The 17,383-nt window shown below is 36.8% G+C and overlaps 2 protein-coding genes across 2 annotated transcripts; both read left to right on the forward strand.

The window, feature by feature from the left end:
• Positions 1–1,733: 1,733 nt before the first annotated feature.
• On the forward strand, positions 1,734–4,196 carry LOC103323009 (uncharacterized). The gene has a single exon (XM_008224963.3). The coding sequence runs from the start codon at positions 1,819–1,821 to the stop codon at positions 3,994–3,996; it is 2,178 nt and encodes a 725-aa protein (XP_008223185.2). The 5' UTR covers positions 1,734–1,818; the 3' UTR covers positions 3,997–4,196.
• Positions 4,197–5,209: 1,013 nt separating this feature from the next.
• Positions 5,210–17,152, forward strand: OVA2 (tRNA synthetase class I (I, L, M and V) family protein). Its single transcript, XM_008224962.2, is given in 23 exon segments — positions 5,210–5,385; positions 6,554–6,604; positions 6,606–6,753; positions 6,917–7,071; positions 7,142–7,243; positions 7,458–7,527; positions 7,935–8,047; positions 8,287–8,355; positions 8,633–8,740; positions 9,166–9,316; positions 9,907–10,138; positions 10,249–10,535; positions 10,644–10,780; positions 11,235–11,382; positions 11,687–11,818; positions 12,874–13,002; positions 13,711–13,838; positions 13,939–14,097; positions 14,344–14,469; positions 15,066–15,139; positions 15,575–15,824; positions 16,393–16,572; positions 16,688–17,152. Coding segments are annotated over 23 exon segments (3,279 nt in total). The 5' UTR covers positions 5,210–5,298; the 3' UTR covers positions 16,931–17,152.
• Positions 17,153–17,383: the final 231 nt, after the last annotated feature.

Consider the following 17,383-nt stretch of genomic DNA (forward strand, 5'->3'; position numbering starts at 1 on the left):
AATAGTAATTTTAAGATCTAAAAACTTGTTTGGTATCGAACTCCAAACTATTTTTAAGATCTAAACAAAATTGAAATTAAAATCAGAAACCCTAGATTCCCAAATTGAAATTAACAAAAGAAAAGAAAAACATATGAGTTTCAATTGAAACCCTAAAACCCAAAACATGAAAAAAGATTAATCCATTGGGGGTCGGATAGTGGATGAAGGAGACCTTGACGGAAATGCAAACAACGGTTTCGACTCAGAACAATCAACCGACAAGAGAGAAAGAGACAAACAGACGAGAAAGGGAGGAAAGACAAGTGACGAGCGACGAGAGACGGAGAGAGGAAAAAAATAAAAAACTTCACTTTTTTTTTTTTTTCAATAATAGGGTTGTTTTTTAGTTTGTTTTGGGTTTGGGTTTTTAAAAATGAGCCTTCCAAAAGGGTTTTTTAAGCTTTGAACTTAAAATATGTTTTTGAGTTTATAAAATTAGATCCAAATAGGATACCAAATGAGCCCCACATATTCTGCGAAATTTTGAGACAACAACCTTCAATATTTTAAGGATAAAAGCAAAATAAGAACCAAAAAAATTGATCAAGGATAGTCATCCTCATCATAAAATAAAATAATTTAAAAATCCTACAACTAATGAAATTGCACATGTACTTCATATTAAAAAGTGGAGTAATCACTTTCTTGATGCACTACTCTTAAAGTCATTTGAGAGTGATTCTGGAGAGGCCAAAAAGTACTTCAATGGAAAATCACTTCTTCAAATAATCATTTAAGTAGTTTAAAATTTTAAATGACTTTATGAAGAAACACATGCGAAGTACTTCTGCTCAGAATCACTTAAACTCACTTATATAGAAAAGCGTTCCCAAACGACTCGTCTATTATTCAAAACGACTTATTCGTATTAGACCTTAAAACACATAGCCAATTATCAAGAAAAAAAAAAAAACAAACCAAGATACATAGAAGTCGTCGAGAAAAAGAAGAGAGAGAACAAATAATCCTACATGCCCTCTGTGCTTACAAACTTGTCTCAGATTACCACATGTGTTTGCAAACGGCTCAAAGTAACCCTCAACCTTTTAAAAACCGTCTCGCGTTACCCTTCCGTTTTTTGACGCCATAATGTTACCGTTCATCCCCCTCAAAATTCCGCAAAGAGCCCCTCCCTTTGTCACTGCTTCATCCGACCAGTTTTGGGCTGCCATCACCTCCTTCGGCCACCCTGCGATGACATGGGTATCAAAAGAACCAGCACCTTGTCCTCTACTAGTCTCACATCTCACCATCGCCAACCGCCGTCTGAATCTCGGAAAAGCAAGAAATTGGCGGTTTTACCTAAATCTCCATCGCTGCTCGAGCGATTCGAAATACCATTTGCTTCGATCCGGTATGGTTTTTCAACCTCTAGAGCTGTTCTTGCTACTAGTTGTGTTGGTTAGGAGAAATTTATGAGTTTTGAAGGGTAAATAAGCGATGAACAGTAATAAATGGGAGAGGCTGCTGTTTTGGAATTTTGGGGGATGAACAATAACGTTAGTAATGGAACGTCAAAAAGCTAACTAACGTGAGACGGTTTTTATACGCTGGGGGTACTTTGAGACGTTTGCAAATATAAGTGGTAATCTGAAATAAGTTTGGAAGCAGAGGGCATGTATATAATTAAGCCAATTTTAAGATCCAACAAGCAAAACCCTTCATTAATAAAAAAAAGTCCAAAAAAACAAAAACAAAAACAAGCAAAACCCTTTTTTTCCCTTTGGCAGCTGCAGGTTCTCGCTTTTGCTTTTAGAAGTACAGGAGCTCGAGTCTATGGATTCAAAACCTTATGCCCGTCTTTCTGCAACACAAGGGACACCAGGTAAGCTCGCTCTTTTGAGCTCATCTTCACTCGCAGGTTCTCTTCCTATCCGAGCTCCTCCTACTCCTGATTCTGATTCTGACTCTGATTCTGAATTCAACGGTCATGATTTGGGTTATAGCAGTAGTTGTAATATTAGCAGTATTGGTTGTGAGAGTGGGTCTGAATCTGAGGCCTTTGTGACTGGGGAGGAGTTTGAAACGGCGTCGGAGAGGCCATTGGTGGCAGACCCCGAGGAGGAAGCTCTTGAACAGAGTGACTCTGTTGAAAAATATGAGCTTTCTTGGCCTTCTGTGGCCTACCCAGATGAGTTTGAACCTGTTTTCGAGAAAGTTATGGTGGATGATGCAATTTCACAGAGGGTTATGCCCGTTGCACAGTTGTCATGGGAGAGTGATGATAATGATGTGGTAGGTAGTGAAGAGGTTTTGAGTGAAGTGGAAAATGGTGATTTTTTGGGTCAGGTTAAGGCTCCTGGTAATGGGTTTGTGGAGAAGCTTAGTATTGCGCCGAGAGTTAAGGTTTCTGAGGTTGAAGAAGGAGAAGAAGATGAGACAGTGAAGTGGGAAGAGCCTTTGGTAGTTGAACAATCTGAACCTGCCATAGAGGTAAAGAATGTTGAAGGTGTTGAGGGTGATTTGAGTAATATTGGCAAAGGTCAAAATGGAGATTCCGTTCAAGCTGAATGGATTGAAGATAATGGTCTTGCTATGACAGAGACAAATGAAGCAAATGCTGGGGAGTTGAACATTAATGTATTTGAAGAAGAGAAGAAAGCAAAGTATGTGGCAGAAGAATCCTTTGTGCATTGCCCAAATAGCGAAAGGAATGGCGTTGATTTAGGCATCGAGTGGAGCGAAAATCAGACTTTGTGTTTGGAAAATTGTGATTTATCTGAGCTTACTAAGGATGAGGAATTTGAAAATGCACTATGTATTGATTTGCTTAAATCAATCACGCTGAACTCACTATCTGTTACTCTCTTATGCGAAAATGTGGCAGAAAATGCTGGTGCTGTGAAATTTCAAGGCGATACAGTATATGGAGCCAAAGTGGAAGTATCTCTCAAGGAGAAGGATATCCCTGCAGAGAAAGAACAAACCAGCTTGGTTCTGCTTGGGGAAAATATTAGTATCACACCTGGAGTTATGGTAGTTGAAGAAGGAGAAGAATACAGGCCAGTGCTGCGGAAAGAGTCCTTGGTCATTAAACAGTCTGAACCTTCCATAGAGTTAAACTGTGTAGAGTGTTCAGACTTTAAAGGCCAAAATGGGGATTCTATTCAAGCTGAAATGATTGAAGATAATGATCTTGCTGCTGCAGAGATCAATGACAACTTTAATGTATGGGAAGGAGGGGAGAAAGCCGAGTATGTGGCAGAAGAATCCTTTGTGCATTGTCCAAATAACAAAAGGGATGGTGTTGATACTAGCAGAAGTTTTGAGGCACTGGAAAAAGGAATGCATTCGGGAACTGATTTTGGTGTTGAGAAGAATGAAAATCAAATTCAGGAAATCATGTATTTGGGTAATGGTGATTTGTCTGAAGCTACTGACCTTGATAGATTTGAATATGCACTGTGTTGTGATTTCCTTAAATTGATCACACCAAGTTCCAATGCGACACACAAACACATTTTTAGGGGTCAAACCGAAGTAAGAAATTTCAATATAGATGGAACAGCTGCTAGTTTAACTGTAACCCTTTCAGATGAGAATGTGGTCACCGGACTAAAGATTGCGGATCAAATGGCTATTGGGAAGCACTTGGTTTTGGCTGGAAGTGCTGGAGCTCTGCAGTTTGAAGGTGAAACAGCACATGGAGCCAAATTGGAAGTGCGTGTCAAGAATAAGGATTGCCCTAAAAGGCAGGAGCAAACTGCCTTGGGTTTGTCTCTGATGAAGTGGGGAGGTGGTCTTGTTCTAACAGCCGATATACTATCTCTGTTCTCTGTTGGAGGTTCTAAAATGGCTGTTCATGTTGTATTGAACAACAAGCAAAGGGGTCAGATTGCCATAAGGACAAGCAACTCGGACAAATTCCAAAGTGCACTTGTCGGTATTCTTTCATTTGCAGCTTCAATCTTTGGGATTTTCCGTCCTAGATTTGGTGTTCAAAACTCGACATAATAGGTGCAATTTTCCTTTTGATGTTGGTTGATAGTCAAGTTTTGATGGTGTAAAGCTTAGTGCACATAAGCCTATCCCTGTTGGTTTGTTAGTCCAGTTTTAATATGCAAGACTTTGAATCCCTCTCCCTCGTTGATTTTTATTTTTTTATTTTTAAAGAAATATTTATGAAACAGAACCTACATATTGAAGTTTCTTAATGAGTTTGTACATCGTGCCCTCATGGATCCGGATCCTCTCCTAAGCTTGTTTCCACAGTTATCTACTGTGGGCAAGAAAACTGTGTATTAAGTTTGTTGACTAATTTGTCTGACATTGTTTGTTGCAGCCTTGGCCGCCAAGTCTCGTGGAGTCTTGGCCTCCAAGTTTCAATTTGTGTTTCCTCTTTTCTTTTATTTCTGTTCTGTCTGGATGGCAACTTCATGTGTGTCACTTTCCTAATTAAAATGAACAATCTCTCTCTCTATAAATACCAACGTTTGTTGCGCTCTCACTCATTGAACAAAAACTGTATGAGCGTGCAATTGATCCAATCCCAACTCCCGACTCATCAAAAGAGCGTAAGGATTCTTGTTCTTAATTCTTGAAAATTCTCTTCTTTACTGGTTAAGGAAACAAATTTGCTTATCAAATAATGTGTTATAGAACACATATTAGTATCTTATTATCATTGCCAAAAATAAATTACGTACAAGTTCTTCAATTAGGATTCTTTTCCTTAACAGGCGGTTTTGTATTCTATAAATTTTGCTTATCAAATAATGTGTTTGCAAACTTGGGTTTGGCCAGTTAATTAGGATTGTATGCGTGCCGCTTTTGCAACCTAGTTTGAATCTCCTTATTGTAGAAAATAAAATTTGTACAAGTTGTTGAATAAGGTACATTTTTCTTTACAAATGATTTTTTTATCCTAAGAAGCAAATTATTACCATAAACTCGATTATATGGTATAGAGTAGGTTTTATTGTGCAATTTGGCTCAATTTTATACCTTTAAGAAACATGTTTACACAGATTTGGATATTGAAATCCTACTATAAAAATTTATTATAGAGCTAGGGGGAAAGGCGAAAAGTAAAAAGTAAAAAATAAAAATATAACAAAACAAAAACACCTTCGTACAGAAAATCTTTTTAAAAACGGGTTGAGCCTCTACCCGACCCGTTTCTTTGACGAGTCGGAACATGAATAAACAAACGGCTCAAAGGATTTGGTCGTTTTGGACCAAATGGTTCGTTTTATCCGCATGGAGTTTCCCTCTTTTAGCTAACAGTCCCCGTCCCCAAATGGCGAAGCTCTTCCAATGAACTTTAAATCCTTCGCCACACACTCCTTTTCGTTCAAACCCAGGGAGGCCACAATGGCTGTGATTCAAACCTCTCCTTACAGGGTATATATTTACACACACGAGACATATATTTGTATATTTGTATCTATATGCACGCACATAGACATACACACAAATGCTTAACTTTAGCTCACATTTGAGTGTTCATGCTCTGTTTGGTTCCCGAGAAAGTGTTAGGAAACACTAGAAACACTTTGACAGTTTCGACTGTGTTATAGTAGTTCCGGGTTCTGTTTGAGATTTCAAGCTTTGTCTTCTTCCTACATTTCTCCTATGGTTTCTGGGAAAACGAGCCTACTTTAAACTACTTGAACAGATTTTTGTGATTGGGATAAAATGAAGAGCGTTTTGCGACGCGTTTTAAAGTTGTGATGCTTTTTGTGATTGCAATTCTTGCTCGTTATGGAATTGTTGACCAGTTCTGGTGATGAAGTGAAAATGTTTTTGAATTCAGGTTTTTAATTAGATTTGTATAGGGAAATGCATTACAATTTGATTTGTGTGTGACTGTATGTGCATAAAATTAAAACGGTTATCAGCAAATGAGTTTATGTGGCGTTGGTAGGCTTCTGTTTTTGGTGCACCACTTGCTTGATGAAATGCCATAGAGGGACGTCGACTTCTATGGTTAGAATTTTGACTGTTTCTATTCTTTTTTTCTTGTTCAAATTGGTAGAAGATGCAGAGAGAGAAAAAAAAAATACATTTTCAAATTTTTGTGGTCTCTTGTTTATTGTAAATGGAATTCAAAAGTGCGAGCACACAGAATTGATTTTTCAAGTTCTGGAAAAAGGGAAATTTTTTTTTTTTTCTGTTTTAAAAAAATGTATTTAAATTTATTATAAAAATAAAAATTAAAAAAAAACTCTGTAAAATGACTCTGCCTTAACTTCTACTGGAATTTGATGTCCAAGCCGAATTACAATGGTGGTAATATAACCGTGGACTAAATAACTCGTTCTTGTAACTGACTATTAACATATAGATTAAGATTTCTTTCCACAAGTTTGTACATGACCTTCAGTCTTAGTTTTTTTCTTTTCTTATTCTTCTGAACTTATTTCAACAGTATTTTACTTGAAATAAATGGTTCAATTCATGATTGAGTTCAATTTTTCATTTAAAGATTGGATTTGTATCTCATTTTACTCCATCTTAAATTTAATATTTTTAATAAACAAAACTGATAGATTGTGTTGTACATGATCAGGTTCTGTCACAAAGAACTTGCTCATCCTTTAGGAGCACAGCTTCTGTCGGCCTCTTTTATTTCCAGAGATAGGTCATCAGTTAAAGTATTCTCCCTCTTTCATATGGCACACCATTCCAGTTATTCCAATGATGAGTTTGCTTCTTCCTCAAAGCGAAGATCTCGAGGACCTGTTATGGCCGCAAAGAAAGCAGCTGAAGGTGTTTTTCTGTGTTATTATTCTTTCTTGAAAGATGGTGCTTGTAGTGTTGATCCATCACATGATTTTTAGAGAGTTCCTTTTAAACTATTTGTAATTTTTGTCTGAAACCTGAACATGATAGTCCTCTTTTCTAATTGTTTGAGTTGATCCTTGTTGATAAGGGGCAAAGCAAGAAGATGGGAAATACAAGCACACAGTTGATCTGCCAAAGACATCATTTGGCATGAGAGCGAACTCTTTGATACGAGAGCCTGAAATTCAAAAAATATGGGATGACAATCAAGTGTTCAAGAGAGTTGTTGGTAAAAACACAGGGGTAAGTTTCGTACCTTGCCTTAGGTATTTGTTACCTGACTTGACTTATTGGCTGACTTTTACTTGGTCAGGAAAATTTCATTCTTCACGATGGTCCTCCGTATGCCAATGGTGATCTTCACATAGGCCATGCTTTAAATAAGATTTTAAAGGATTTTATTAATCGTTATAAGGTATATATCCTTCCCTTGCTTATCCATTCAGTATGATACTATTATATTTAAAAGAAATGTAATTATATAACAAAAAAGCTTTAGTCACACAAACCCAGCTCCTATCCTCTTCATATATGCAAACTAAGCTACATTTCATTGACTGTCAAAGCTCAATGGTCCTTTCACAAAATTAAATAAAGTTCATTCCTGTTTTTTTTTCCTCTGTGGGCAGCTTCTTCAAAATTATAAAGTTCATTATGTGCCTGGTTGGGATTGTCATGGCTTACCAATTGAGTTGAAAGGCAAGTATTGTTTCAATCATACTCATTTGTTTTATCATGAAAAACTTGTTCAGATGGAAACCAAGTTGAAGGGGCAATGTATAATCATTTGCAACCTTATATTTTGAATAAATCATATGTACACATCTGAAATCAAGAAACTGCTAGGACTTGTCGAGCGGGATTACCACAGTGGTTATGGCCCGCCCCCTTCCCCACTGCTTGGCACCCAGGATTGAAACCCCAGGGTTTCTTTCCTCCCAATGTAACCACACCCAAAAAAAAAAAAAAAAAAACTGCTAGGACTTCTGTAATATCCTTTCTGTTTGCCCTAAAGTGCCCTTAATTTGTAAAAGTCAAGTTTAGGTGCACATTATTTTCCTGGGTGAATGTGCTGATTAACTTCAGCATCATTTCATTTATTTCAGTTCTGCAATCACTTGATCAAGCTGCTCGAAAGGATCTAACACCAATAAAGTTGAGACAAAAGGCAGCTAAGTTTGCCAAGCAAACAGTTAAAACTCAGATGGAATCATTTAAGGTAAATACCCTTTTCTCCTCTCACATCAATGTTTGTTTCTTGGCTGCTCTATAAGCATGATACTTTGCAGATGCTTTTCTTGACCTTTCAGGTATAATTTGGAAATTATTTAAGTTGTTAGGATGTTGATTTTTCTATTTGAAAAAAAAAAAAAAAAAAAAAAAGAATTTAGTTTTTAACAGGTTGGAAACCTCTGCTTTGGAATATTCCTGAACATTAATTGTGTCATCTGATTGCAGCGTTATGGAGTGTGGGCAGACTGGAATAATCCCTACCTAACTCTTGATCCAGAATATGAAGCTGCTCAGGTTAGTTACAATTTTGCTCATGCTTTCTTTGTAGACAATTTGAATTGAATGTAACTTCTAGAAGATGGTCAACAATCCTATACTATGGTAAAAATATGTGTACTAAGGGTTTTCATATAGAATTCTTTTTGCCAAACAGACATTAAAAAGAGAAATGAAATCTGTGAAAAGGGACCAAACCTTCTCATCTTTCTGGTTAAGGATGTTGATCTTATATGTGGTTATATGTAATTGAGTCAGTACACATTTGTCTTATTTGCATCGTACCATTTTCTAGATAGAAGTGTTTGGCCAGATGGTCATTCAAGGTTTTATATTCAGAGGCAGGAAACCAGTTCACTGGAGTCCCTCATCACGAACGGCTCTTGCAGAGGCTGAATTAGAGGTAAATATTCTTTTCATGATGTAGATTTTTATCTGCTTAACATTAATAAAGAAAATGTCTCCGCTGTGACATGTGTAAGAATGGGACATTGAGGAGCTTCTGAATAGTTCCAAATTCTGATCAGGCTTAGACTGTGCTCTAGTTCATCTTCATATCTTCATGAAACTCTGTCGCATCCTCAAGAGTACCTTGTCTAAGTACAAATGTGTTTTATTTATCCAAAGGAAAGGGTTCAAATGTGTTTCAAGATTTTCTAGTTAGTTAGTGTTATAGATCTGTTATAGAAGCATAGATTCCTTCATGTATTCCTTCCATAAATTTCTTCCCACTAGTTTGTAGGCCAAGCTCAAACGTTCTTCTCATTTTGCTTTCTTATCTTGTATTAGTTTAGCTCCCATGCACCTGACTGAAATTTTTATTTGCAGTATCCGGAGGGGCATGTGTCGAGAAGCATATATGCCATTTTCAAATTAGTCAGTGCCTCTCCGACTTCAGGTGGCTTATTAAACGAGTATTTCCCCAATGTGTGCTTGGCCATTTGGACAACTACTCCCTGGACTATTCCAGCCAATGCTGGTGAGAGTTTCTTTGCTGATTTTTCTAAATTGCTAAAATATGGGTAGCAGCATATACTTTAGCATTTTTATACTATTTTCATTCGTTACATTAGTTCCCCTTTCATTCTGTGTATCTCATGGTGGTAACATCATAATAAAGTGTAGTAGTGGTTAAAAGTCATCAGAAAAGTACCACGACTGTGGTATATCATTGTGTGTGAATGAGGCAATTCGCTAGGTATCCATCTCTACAAGTCGGTTGTTTTCTGAAGCTGCCTTTAGTTCTTTTTCTAAAATTTCTTTGGCCTAGATTTTGTATAAGTACTTCTTAATCTTAAAATTAGCTTGATTTGGAAGATAGGACGAACTGACTTTGAAGAAAATCTATCGATCAAGAAACCATATAAAATCCTTGCCTCTTCTCCTTTATAACATCACTTGCTACACAATTAAGGATTCTCATCTTGCTGGTAATTGGTATTAGTTAATATATGTTTTCCTTCTAATTCTTCTTATTCTTTCACCGGAGCTAAAATTTTCTCATTTGAAGATATGGGCAACTTCCTTGAATGATTGAAGTAATAATTTTACTCTCTCTCATTTTCACAGCGGTTGCAGTGAATGCCAAGCTTATATATGCCATTGTTGAAGTACAGTCAGACCCAGAAGATGTTTCTTTATCTGATGGAAACAAAAAACGAAGGCCCGGAAATGTTCTAAAGGAAGAAAATAAGCCTTTCCTTATTGTTGCTTCAGATCTTGTGCCAGCATTAGAAGCAAAATGGGGAGTGAAGCTTGTTGTTAGGAAAAGGGTGTCGGGTTCAGATCTCGAAAACTGCAGGTTACAGATTTAAAAAGAAACATATGAATGAAACTGAAAACTATCTCCTTTCCATAAAAGGTGAAACTGAAAACTATTGACTAAGGTATTGTTTCTAATTTTGGTGTCAGGTATGTCCATCCGGTATTTAATAGGGAATGCCCTGTTGTCATTGGAGGAGATTATATTACAACGGAGTCAGGAACGGGGCTGGTCCATACAGCTCCTGGACATGGTCAAGAGGATTATGTCACTGGCCTGAAGTATGGACTGCCTATGCTTTCTCCTGTGGACGATGAGGGAAAGTTCACTGAAGAAGCTGGAAAGTTTTGCGGGCTTGATGTACTTGCAGATGGTAATAGTGCTGTTGTGAAATACTTGGATGAACATTTATCAATTATCATGGAAGAATCCTACCGTAAGTTTTCTCCCCTCTCCTTAAGCATATCAGGGAATATGCTGTTCCCTTTTCCTTTCAGTTATAGCAAGTTGTGTCAGTGACAAATCTCTTCCTTCTATTATGCAGAACATAAGTATCCATATGATTGGAGAACAAAAAAACCCACAATATTTAGGGCGACCGAGCAATGGTTTGCATCAGTGGAAGGGTTTCGTGAGGCTGTTATGGATGCTATTGGTCATGTAAAATGGATTCCACCTAAGGTATTGGTCTGGTCTGCATTATGGACTAGTATTGCAAGACTTGTTATTGTATGAATGATAAGGTCGTATTAGTTATCTGGCATAAATTAAATGCGCCCTGTACAAATATAATTCATATTAAAGTGTGCCCTTTGAAAGCTTATTCTTTCTATTCAACAATATTGCTTCATCGTGCTGCTATGATGACATCTTCAAATGCATTTACTCAACTTAATCTAACCTAATAATTATTTTCCTCATTTTTACGACAAGTAACCCAAGTTGTCTCCATTAAACTTAATACTCAGTCCACTTCTGCTTGCCCAGATGGAGAATATGCGCTTGGAATTGTGAAGCTTCTAGATATGTCTTCCTAGTAGTTTTGGGAAAAATATAATGATTTAAGCATTTGTAGAACTAATCATTATTTATATGTCTGGATTTACAGTAGTTTGCATTGCCATTGTTTGTGCAGGCAGAAAACAGAATATCTGCAATGACTTCTAGCCGCTCTGATTGGTGTATATCACGGCAGAGGACATGGGGTGTTCCAATTCCAGTCTTTTATCATGTGCAGTCCAAGGAACCTCTAATGAATGAAGAGACTATTGAGCATATCAAGTGTAAGATCCATTTGGTTATTTCCAAAAGCACTGTGTCTAATTAAGATTTGAATAAGTTAATCTTTTATTTAAGTCTGAGCATCAATTGGGGATATTTCTGACTGCATACAATATGAGGGTTTTCTCACTTTTGCCAGTATGCATGTCTGCCAGTCTGTATACACACGGGTCCATATTTGTGTGCTTTCAATATCCATATATGCAAAGACTGCTCAATTTATTAGCCTACTTTTAAATTCTTTGAAAGATGAATGCTTTATTTTATAGATTAAAGCTTGATTCTCCCAGTCATCTATTTTCTCAGCTATAATATCCGAGAAGGGTAGTGATGCATGGTGGTACATGAAGGTGGAGGATCTTCTCCCTGATAAATATCGCGATAAAGCATCTGAATATGAAAAGGGGACTGACACAATGGATGTATGGTTTGATTCAGGTATTAATAATATAGTATTAGAATTATTTAACCTTTGTCAACATTACCTGACACTTCTATATAATAAGTATTTTCATATCCTCTATAGCTTGATAATAACATGAATATAGTTAGATATTTTCATTAGTGATGATTGTATTTTCCCCACAAAAGGCAATCTTGAAATATCTCATATTTTATATGACTTGATTTGGATCTCCATGGTCATTTTTTATGATTTATGAAGTTGCGCCAGTTTGCTTGAAACATAATTGATTGTCTTGTTGATATGTGTTACATATATAGTGGTTACTTGTCAATTCTGTTGTATAATTGTCTTGCCAATTTCTTACATTATTGACTTTTGTCTTTGGCCGAAAGTCACTTTTGGTCCCTGTAGTTTGGCACTTCAACCACTTTTGACCCTGTAGTTTCAATTCCGTCAATTTTGACCCTGTAGTTTCATATTTGTCGCAATTTAAGGACAAATTAGTATTCTTGTCAATTTCTTTAACGATGCAAGCGGCAATTTCGTCAACCCAAAGCCCTTGAGCGTAAAAGCTTATTTGAAATTCTCCCATTTCATATTAGGGCTCGAAATTCATCCACTAATCCCAATTTTTGAAGAACCCTAAACCCAAATGACCAATTTCAAGCCCTAATATGAAATTAGGGAGATTCAGAAGAGAATTTATGCTCAAGGATTTTGGGTTGATGAAATTGCCCCTTGCATCGTCAAAGAAATTGAAAGGAATACTAACTTGTCTTTGAATTGCTACAAATATGAAACTATGGGTCAAAATTGACGAAATTGAAACTACAGGGTCAAGAGTGATTGAAGTGCCAAACTACAGGGACCAAAAGTGACTTTTAGCCTTTGTCTTTTCACTTGCCATATTATTTATTTGATCAGTAAGTGTTTTACTACTTTGGATGCATGTTCATAACTGCATCTGGCTTTTCGGTTCTATAACTGCATCTGGCTTTTCGGTTCTGTAACTGCAATTCGACTCCATGATTTTTATCTCCTGTATTTATTTACATGCATTTAAATAAATGGTTACATTATGTTTCAGGTTCTTCTTGGGCTGCTGTATTGGGAAAAAGAAATAGCCATAGTCTTCCTGCAGACTTGTACCTTGAAGGTATGGATCAGCATCGGGGGTGGTTCCAGAGTTCTTTGCTGACAAGTGTTGCTACCAAAGGTAATGACAATCCGGACATGTTCATGTATGGTATTTTGCGGAATTCTTCACTGTGCAAATTTGAATGTGGTTTTCTTTGTATAAATAGCACATTTTGGATTACTCCTAGTGTTTGCAGTGATAAATTTTAGGTAAGAGTGCTTTCCACATTTTCATTGGAGGCCCAGTGGTTTATTTATGACAGTTACACTTCCTGTGGTTCCCTTTATTACCACCCATCCCTGATGTGGTTTGTTCTGTTATGCAAAGCAGTTGGTTTTAAGCCTTTTGACAGAAAAAAGAATCACAAATGTTACGGCTGTTTTTTTCCCCCAACACGATTTATGTAGAAAAATTATGGTCAAAAGGCCATGTCGATCCTTCCATTGCATTATCTTCATATCCCTTGCACTTTGAGTTTTGACATCATAGGTGAATAAGAATGGTACTTTGGGAATACAAACCAAGGTTATATGGAAGATGGGTTGCTACGTTAGATCTTTGGAATTAAATATCTTGACTGCTGCATTGTAGTCTTTAGTCTCTTACTACAGTAGTTGAACTTGGAGGGAGTGTGATTTAAAGTTTCTGCAATGCTAGTATAATTTTGTTTCTGTGCAGGTGTTCATTCTTCTGCATGGATTCTAAGCCAATGAGGGTGATTTTATTTTACAAGAAAAATATTTGTTTAGATACATGACATGAATCTGTCACTTTTCTTTGATACAGGAAAGGCTCCATATTCCAGTGTTATAACACATGGATTTGTATTGGATGAGAAGGGTTCAAAAATGAGCAAATCTTTGGGTAACGTTGTAGATCCACGAACCGTGATTGAAGGAGGGAAGAACCAAAAGGTCAGTAATTGTTGTAAAGGGAATTTGAACCTACTCATTTAACCCCTGAAGCAATCTCCAACAGTATCTGCATACTCAAGTCTTGTTTCCCTGCTGGCAGGATGGCTATGGAGCCGATGTCCTGCGTCTCTGGGTTTCGAGTGTAGATTATACAGGCGATGTAACGATCGGCCCTCAAATTCTCCGTCAAATGTCAGATATATATAGGAAGCTGCGAGGAACACTGAGATACCTTTTGGGAAATCTGCATGATTGGCATGTATGTTCTACATATTTGCTCATCTTAAGACTTCCCATCTTTACTACCTCGTGAATATATTACATGGAAATATTATAATTGCTCTCTCTCTCTCTCTCTCTCCCGCATACACAGATTGATGAGCATGCACACAACTCGTTTAAAGCAAATTAACTTCTTCTTTGTTACACTGCAAGTGACAATGCTGTTTCATGCACTTCTCTTAGTCTGTTGTTTTTACTTATTATAACTACATCCTGTTGGCAGGCTGATACCACTATTTCATACCACGATCTACCCATGATTGACCAGCATGCACTGTTTCAGCTTGAAAATTTTGTAAAGAACAGTAGAGAATGCTATGAAAACTATCAGTTCTTTAAGATATTTCAGGTGAACTTCTTAATCTTGTTGATTTTATTTTGTTATGTTTCTGTTTATAATTTTCAATCTTGTGCTCAATGAGATGATAGCATTGTTCAAAAGGCTCTTTTTCTCCAATGGCTCCTAGATTTATATGGTCACAGATGTATCAACTTTACATTTTTTTCTTTGTCTGAAAATTGGGAGTTGAATAAGACAGGAAAATCACATAGACTCACAAAAACTGAGATTTGTAATGCAATTTAAAGGGAGGGAGGGGGTATAGAGGGTAAATATGTGCTTTGATGTGTGCCAATTTATAGAAGCAATGTACAAATGCCATTATGGCAGACGGAAGTTTGTGTATTTGGTCCATAAACCAAATAATAAATATGTTGAAGAAAAGAGTGTAAATGTATGGTGGGTTTATCCTCTTTAGAAGAAAGCATAGAAAATAAATTTTCCATTCTTGGTAAATCTGAGGCATTGGGAAAATCATTTTAAAAAGCATGGCATTAAATCTCTCAAGGGTTGTGGCTGCTGAAGCTTGTTCATGTGTCCATTTAGCCCTTAGTTTAGCTGGAAAACATTACCATGCAACTATTTGATTGGCTTCTTATTTTCAGATCATACAGCGGTTTGTCATTGTTGACCTGTCGAATTTCTATTTTGATGTCGCCAAAGATCGCCTTTACGTTGGGTAATTCTTCCCCTGCTCTATCTATCAGTTTCTAAGCAAGTGCATAACTCTTTTACTTTAATTCTATCACCCTAACAATGCGCATATGTTTTTACAATTCAAGTTTTCATTTTCTATAGACTTGCTTGTCTCCTTCAATTCTCGTTTGGGAGGGGAGTTAATTTTTGGTTGTGTGAATATATTTCCTCAATGTGGTGGAATATTAAAATGAAATGAATTTCTTTGACAAAAATGACTTTGATACAAAAATACACATGATTGGGCACATTATATTGCAAAGGTCAGCTTCATGTCCACTTTCGAGGTTGAAGTGTTCATATTGAACTTCTGTGTATTTATAATCCTTCATCAGATTCATCATTAAATTAAACTTGGCTTGTGATCTTGTATTCTTTTCCCCACAAGTAGTGATGAAGCATAGTTTATCATTTTCAGGGGCACGACAAGTTTTACTAGGAGAAGTTGTCAAACAGTTCTCGCGGAACTTCTCCTTTCTATTGTGAGAGTGATTGCTCCAATATTGCCCCATTTGGCTGAGGATGTATGGCAAAACCTTCCGTTCCAGTACACCGACGAAGATGGCTCTGCTGCTGAATTTGTTTTTGAGTCAAGATGGCCAGCTTTGAACAAAACACGGCTCTCTCTTCCAAAGGAGGAAACTGATTTCTGGGAAAAAGTTCTTGAGGTAATTACCATTTTCATCTAATGGTTACACACTAGTCCAATTTTGGGTTTGTGGTTGTTGTTTAAGGGGAATCTTCTTGGAATTTTTGAACTGTATTTGTTTTTTGTTTTCTGCCAAAAAAATAATTGATATCATAAACTTAATGCTCTTGAACTTAATTGTCTATGTTTCCCCTCTAAGCCAGAAATATACTGTGAGCATTCAGATAAAAAAGGAGACAGCTAGTTCCAATATGTCTATGTTATCTTATCACTACGTTTTGGAGAGCATAAGATGTTCTTTAGCATGTAAAAAAATTTGATGTTTTAAGTGTTTGGCATTTCCATTGCTAGAGATTGTATAGCGTGAAAATTAACTGAAATTTTGGGGTCTGATTTCGTGCATTTTTGTGTGTTTATTTCCTTTTTGGCAATACTTTATTGATGAGCATGTATTCACCTGTGAAATAATGTAGATATCTGATTGCTTATGCTAGAAGAATGCTCTTATAACATTGAAAAAGTATGTCAGGCTGACATCTGTCTCAATGTATTTCACTTGTTTCTAATACTTATGCACTTGTGACCAGTTGAGAACCGAGGTGAATAGAGTCCTGGAGGTTGCCCGTACAGAAAAGTTAATTGGCTCCAGTTTAGATGCCAAGGTCTACCTCTATACTTCTGATTCCAGTCTGGCCTCTAGGTTAGTTGAAATGTCTGCAGCCAACAACGACGCAGACACATTGCATCGTATATTCATAACATCTCAGGTAAGTTCAAATTTCTAACCTTGACACCAGAAACAAGCTATATAACTGCAATTGTTGTCTTGAACTTGGAGATTTTAACATTATATTGATGCTGTTTACATTTGTTTATATGCAGGCAGAGGTTCTTCCTTCCTTGGAGAATAAGCTGATTGAAGATATACCCTATAAAGGAGAATACGTCATCGAAGGAAATATCAGAGTCTGGATCGGAGTGTCTCGTGCCGAGGGCTTAAAGTGCGAAAGATGCTGGAATTATTCGCCTCAAGTTGGTTCCTTTCCAGAGCACAGCACCCTTTGCCGCCGCTGTTATAATGTGGTTGATATTCAACAATCTCCAGCTGTAGCTGTGGTCAGTTGAGATTAAAGTGTAAGAGCTGTAGACAGCATAACTCAGATTCAAGATTTGTTCTCCATATAGTATTCCGGTACGATTTTACTTCAAATCCATTCCCTTTTGGGTTGAGCAGACGAGTGGCTTTTGTACAGTATATTATTGCCTAGAGCATTCATTTGTACAGCATCCGTTGGAGATTTTGTCAAAAATTACAACCAATAATACAATAATCCAAGTTTTAATCTACATGGAATGTCCTCTAATGTGTCCCTACTTTTTTAGAAATAAGGCATGTGGTTAATTTCCAATTGCAGAGCGTACATTCTTCTTTTTACTGTGTTACGTAGATTTTTGGGCAATTCCATGGTCTTCAGAGTTATTTATGATTTATCAAGATCCAATCTAATCCGACCTAAATCGACCGATTCAATTCAATTATTTTACCATTTTCAATAATCTGGTTGGTTTCATACTTCT

This window comes from Prunus mume, linkage group LG2 (assembly GCF_029339155.1).
Source record: "Prunus mume cultivar Tortuosa linkage group LG2, ASM2933915v1, whole genome shotgun sequence".
In the NCBI taxonomy this organism is placed as follows: domain Eukaryota; kingdom Viridiplantae; phylum Streptophyta; class Magnoliopsida; order Rosales; family Rosaceae; genus Prunus; species Prunus mume.

Coding starts and splice junctions, on each gene's coding strand:
- LOC103323009 (XM_008224963.3), top strand. CDS start 1,819: ATGGATTCAAAACCTTATGCCCGTCTTTCTGCAACACAAGGGACACCA.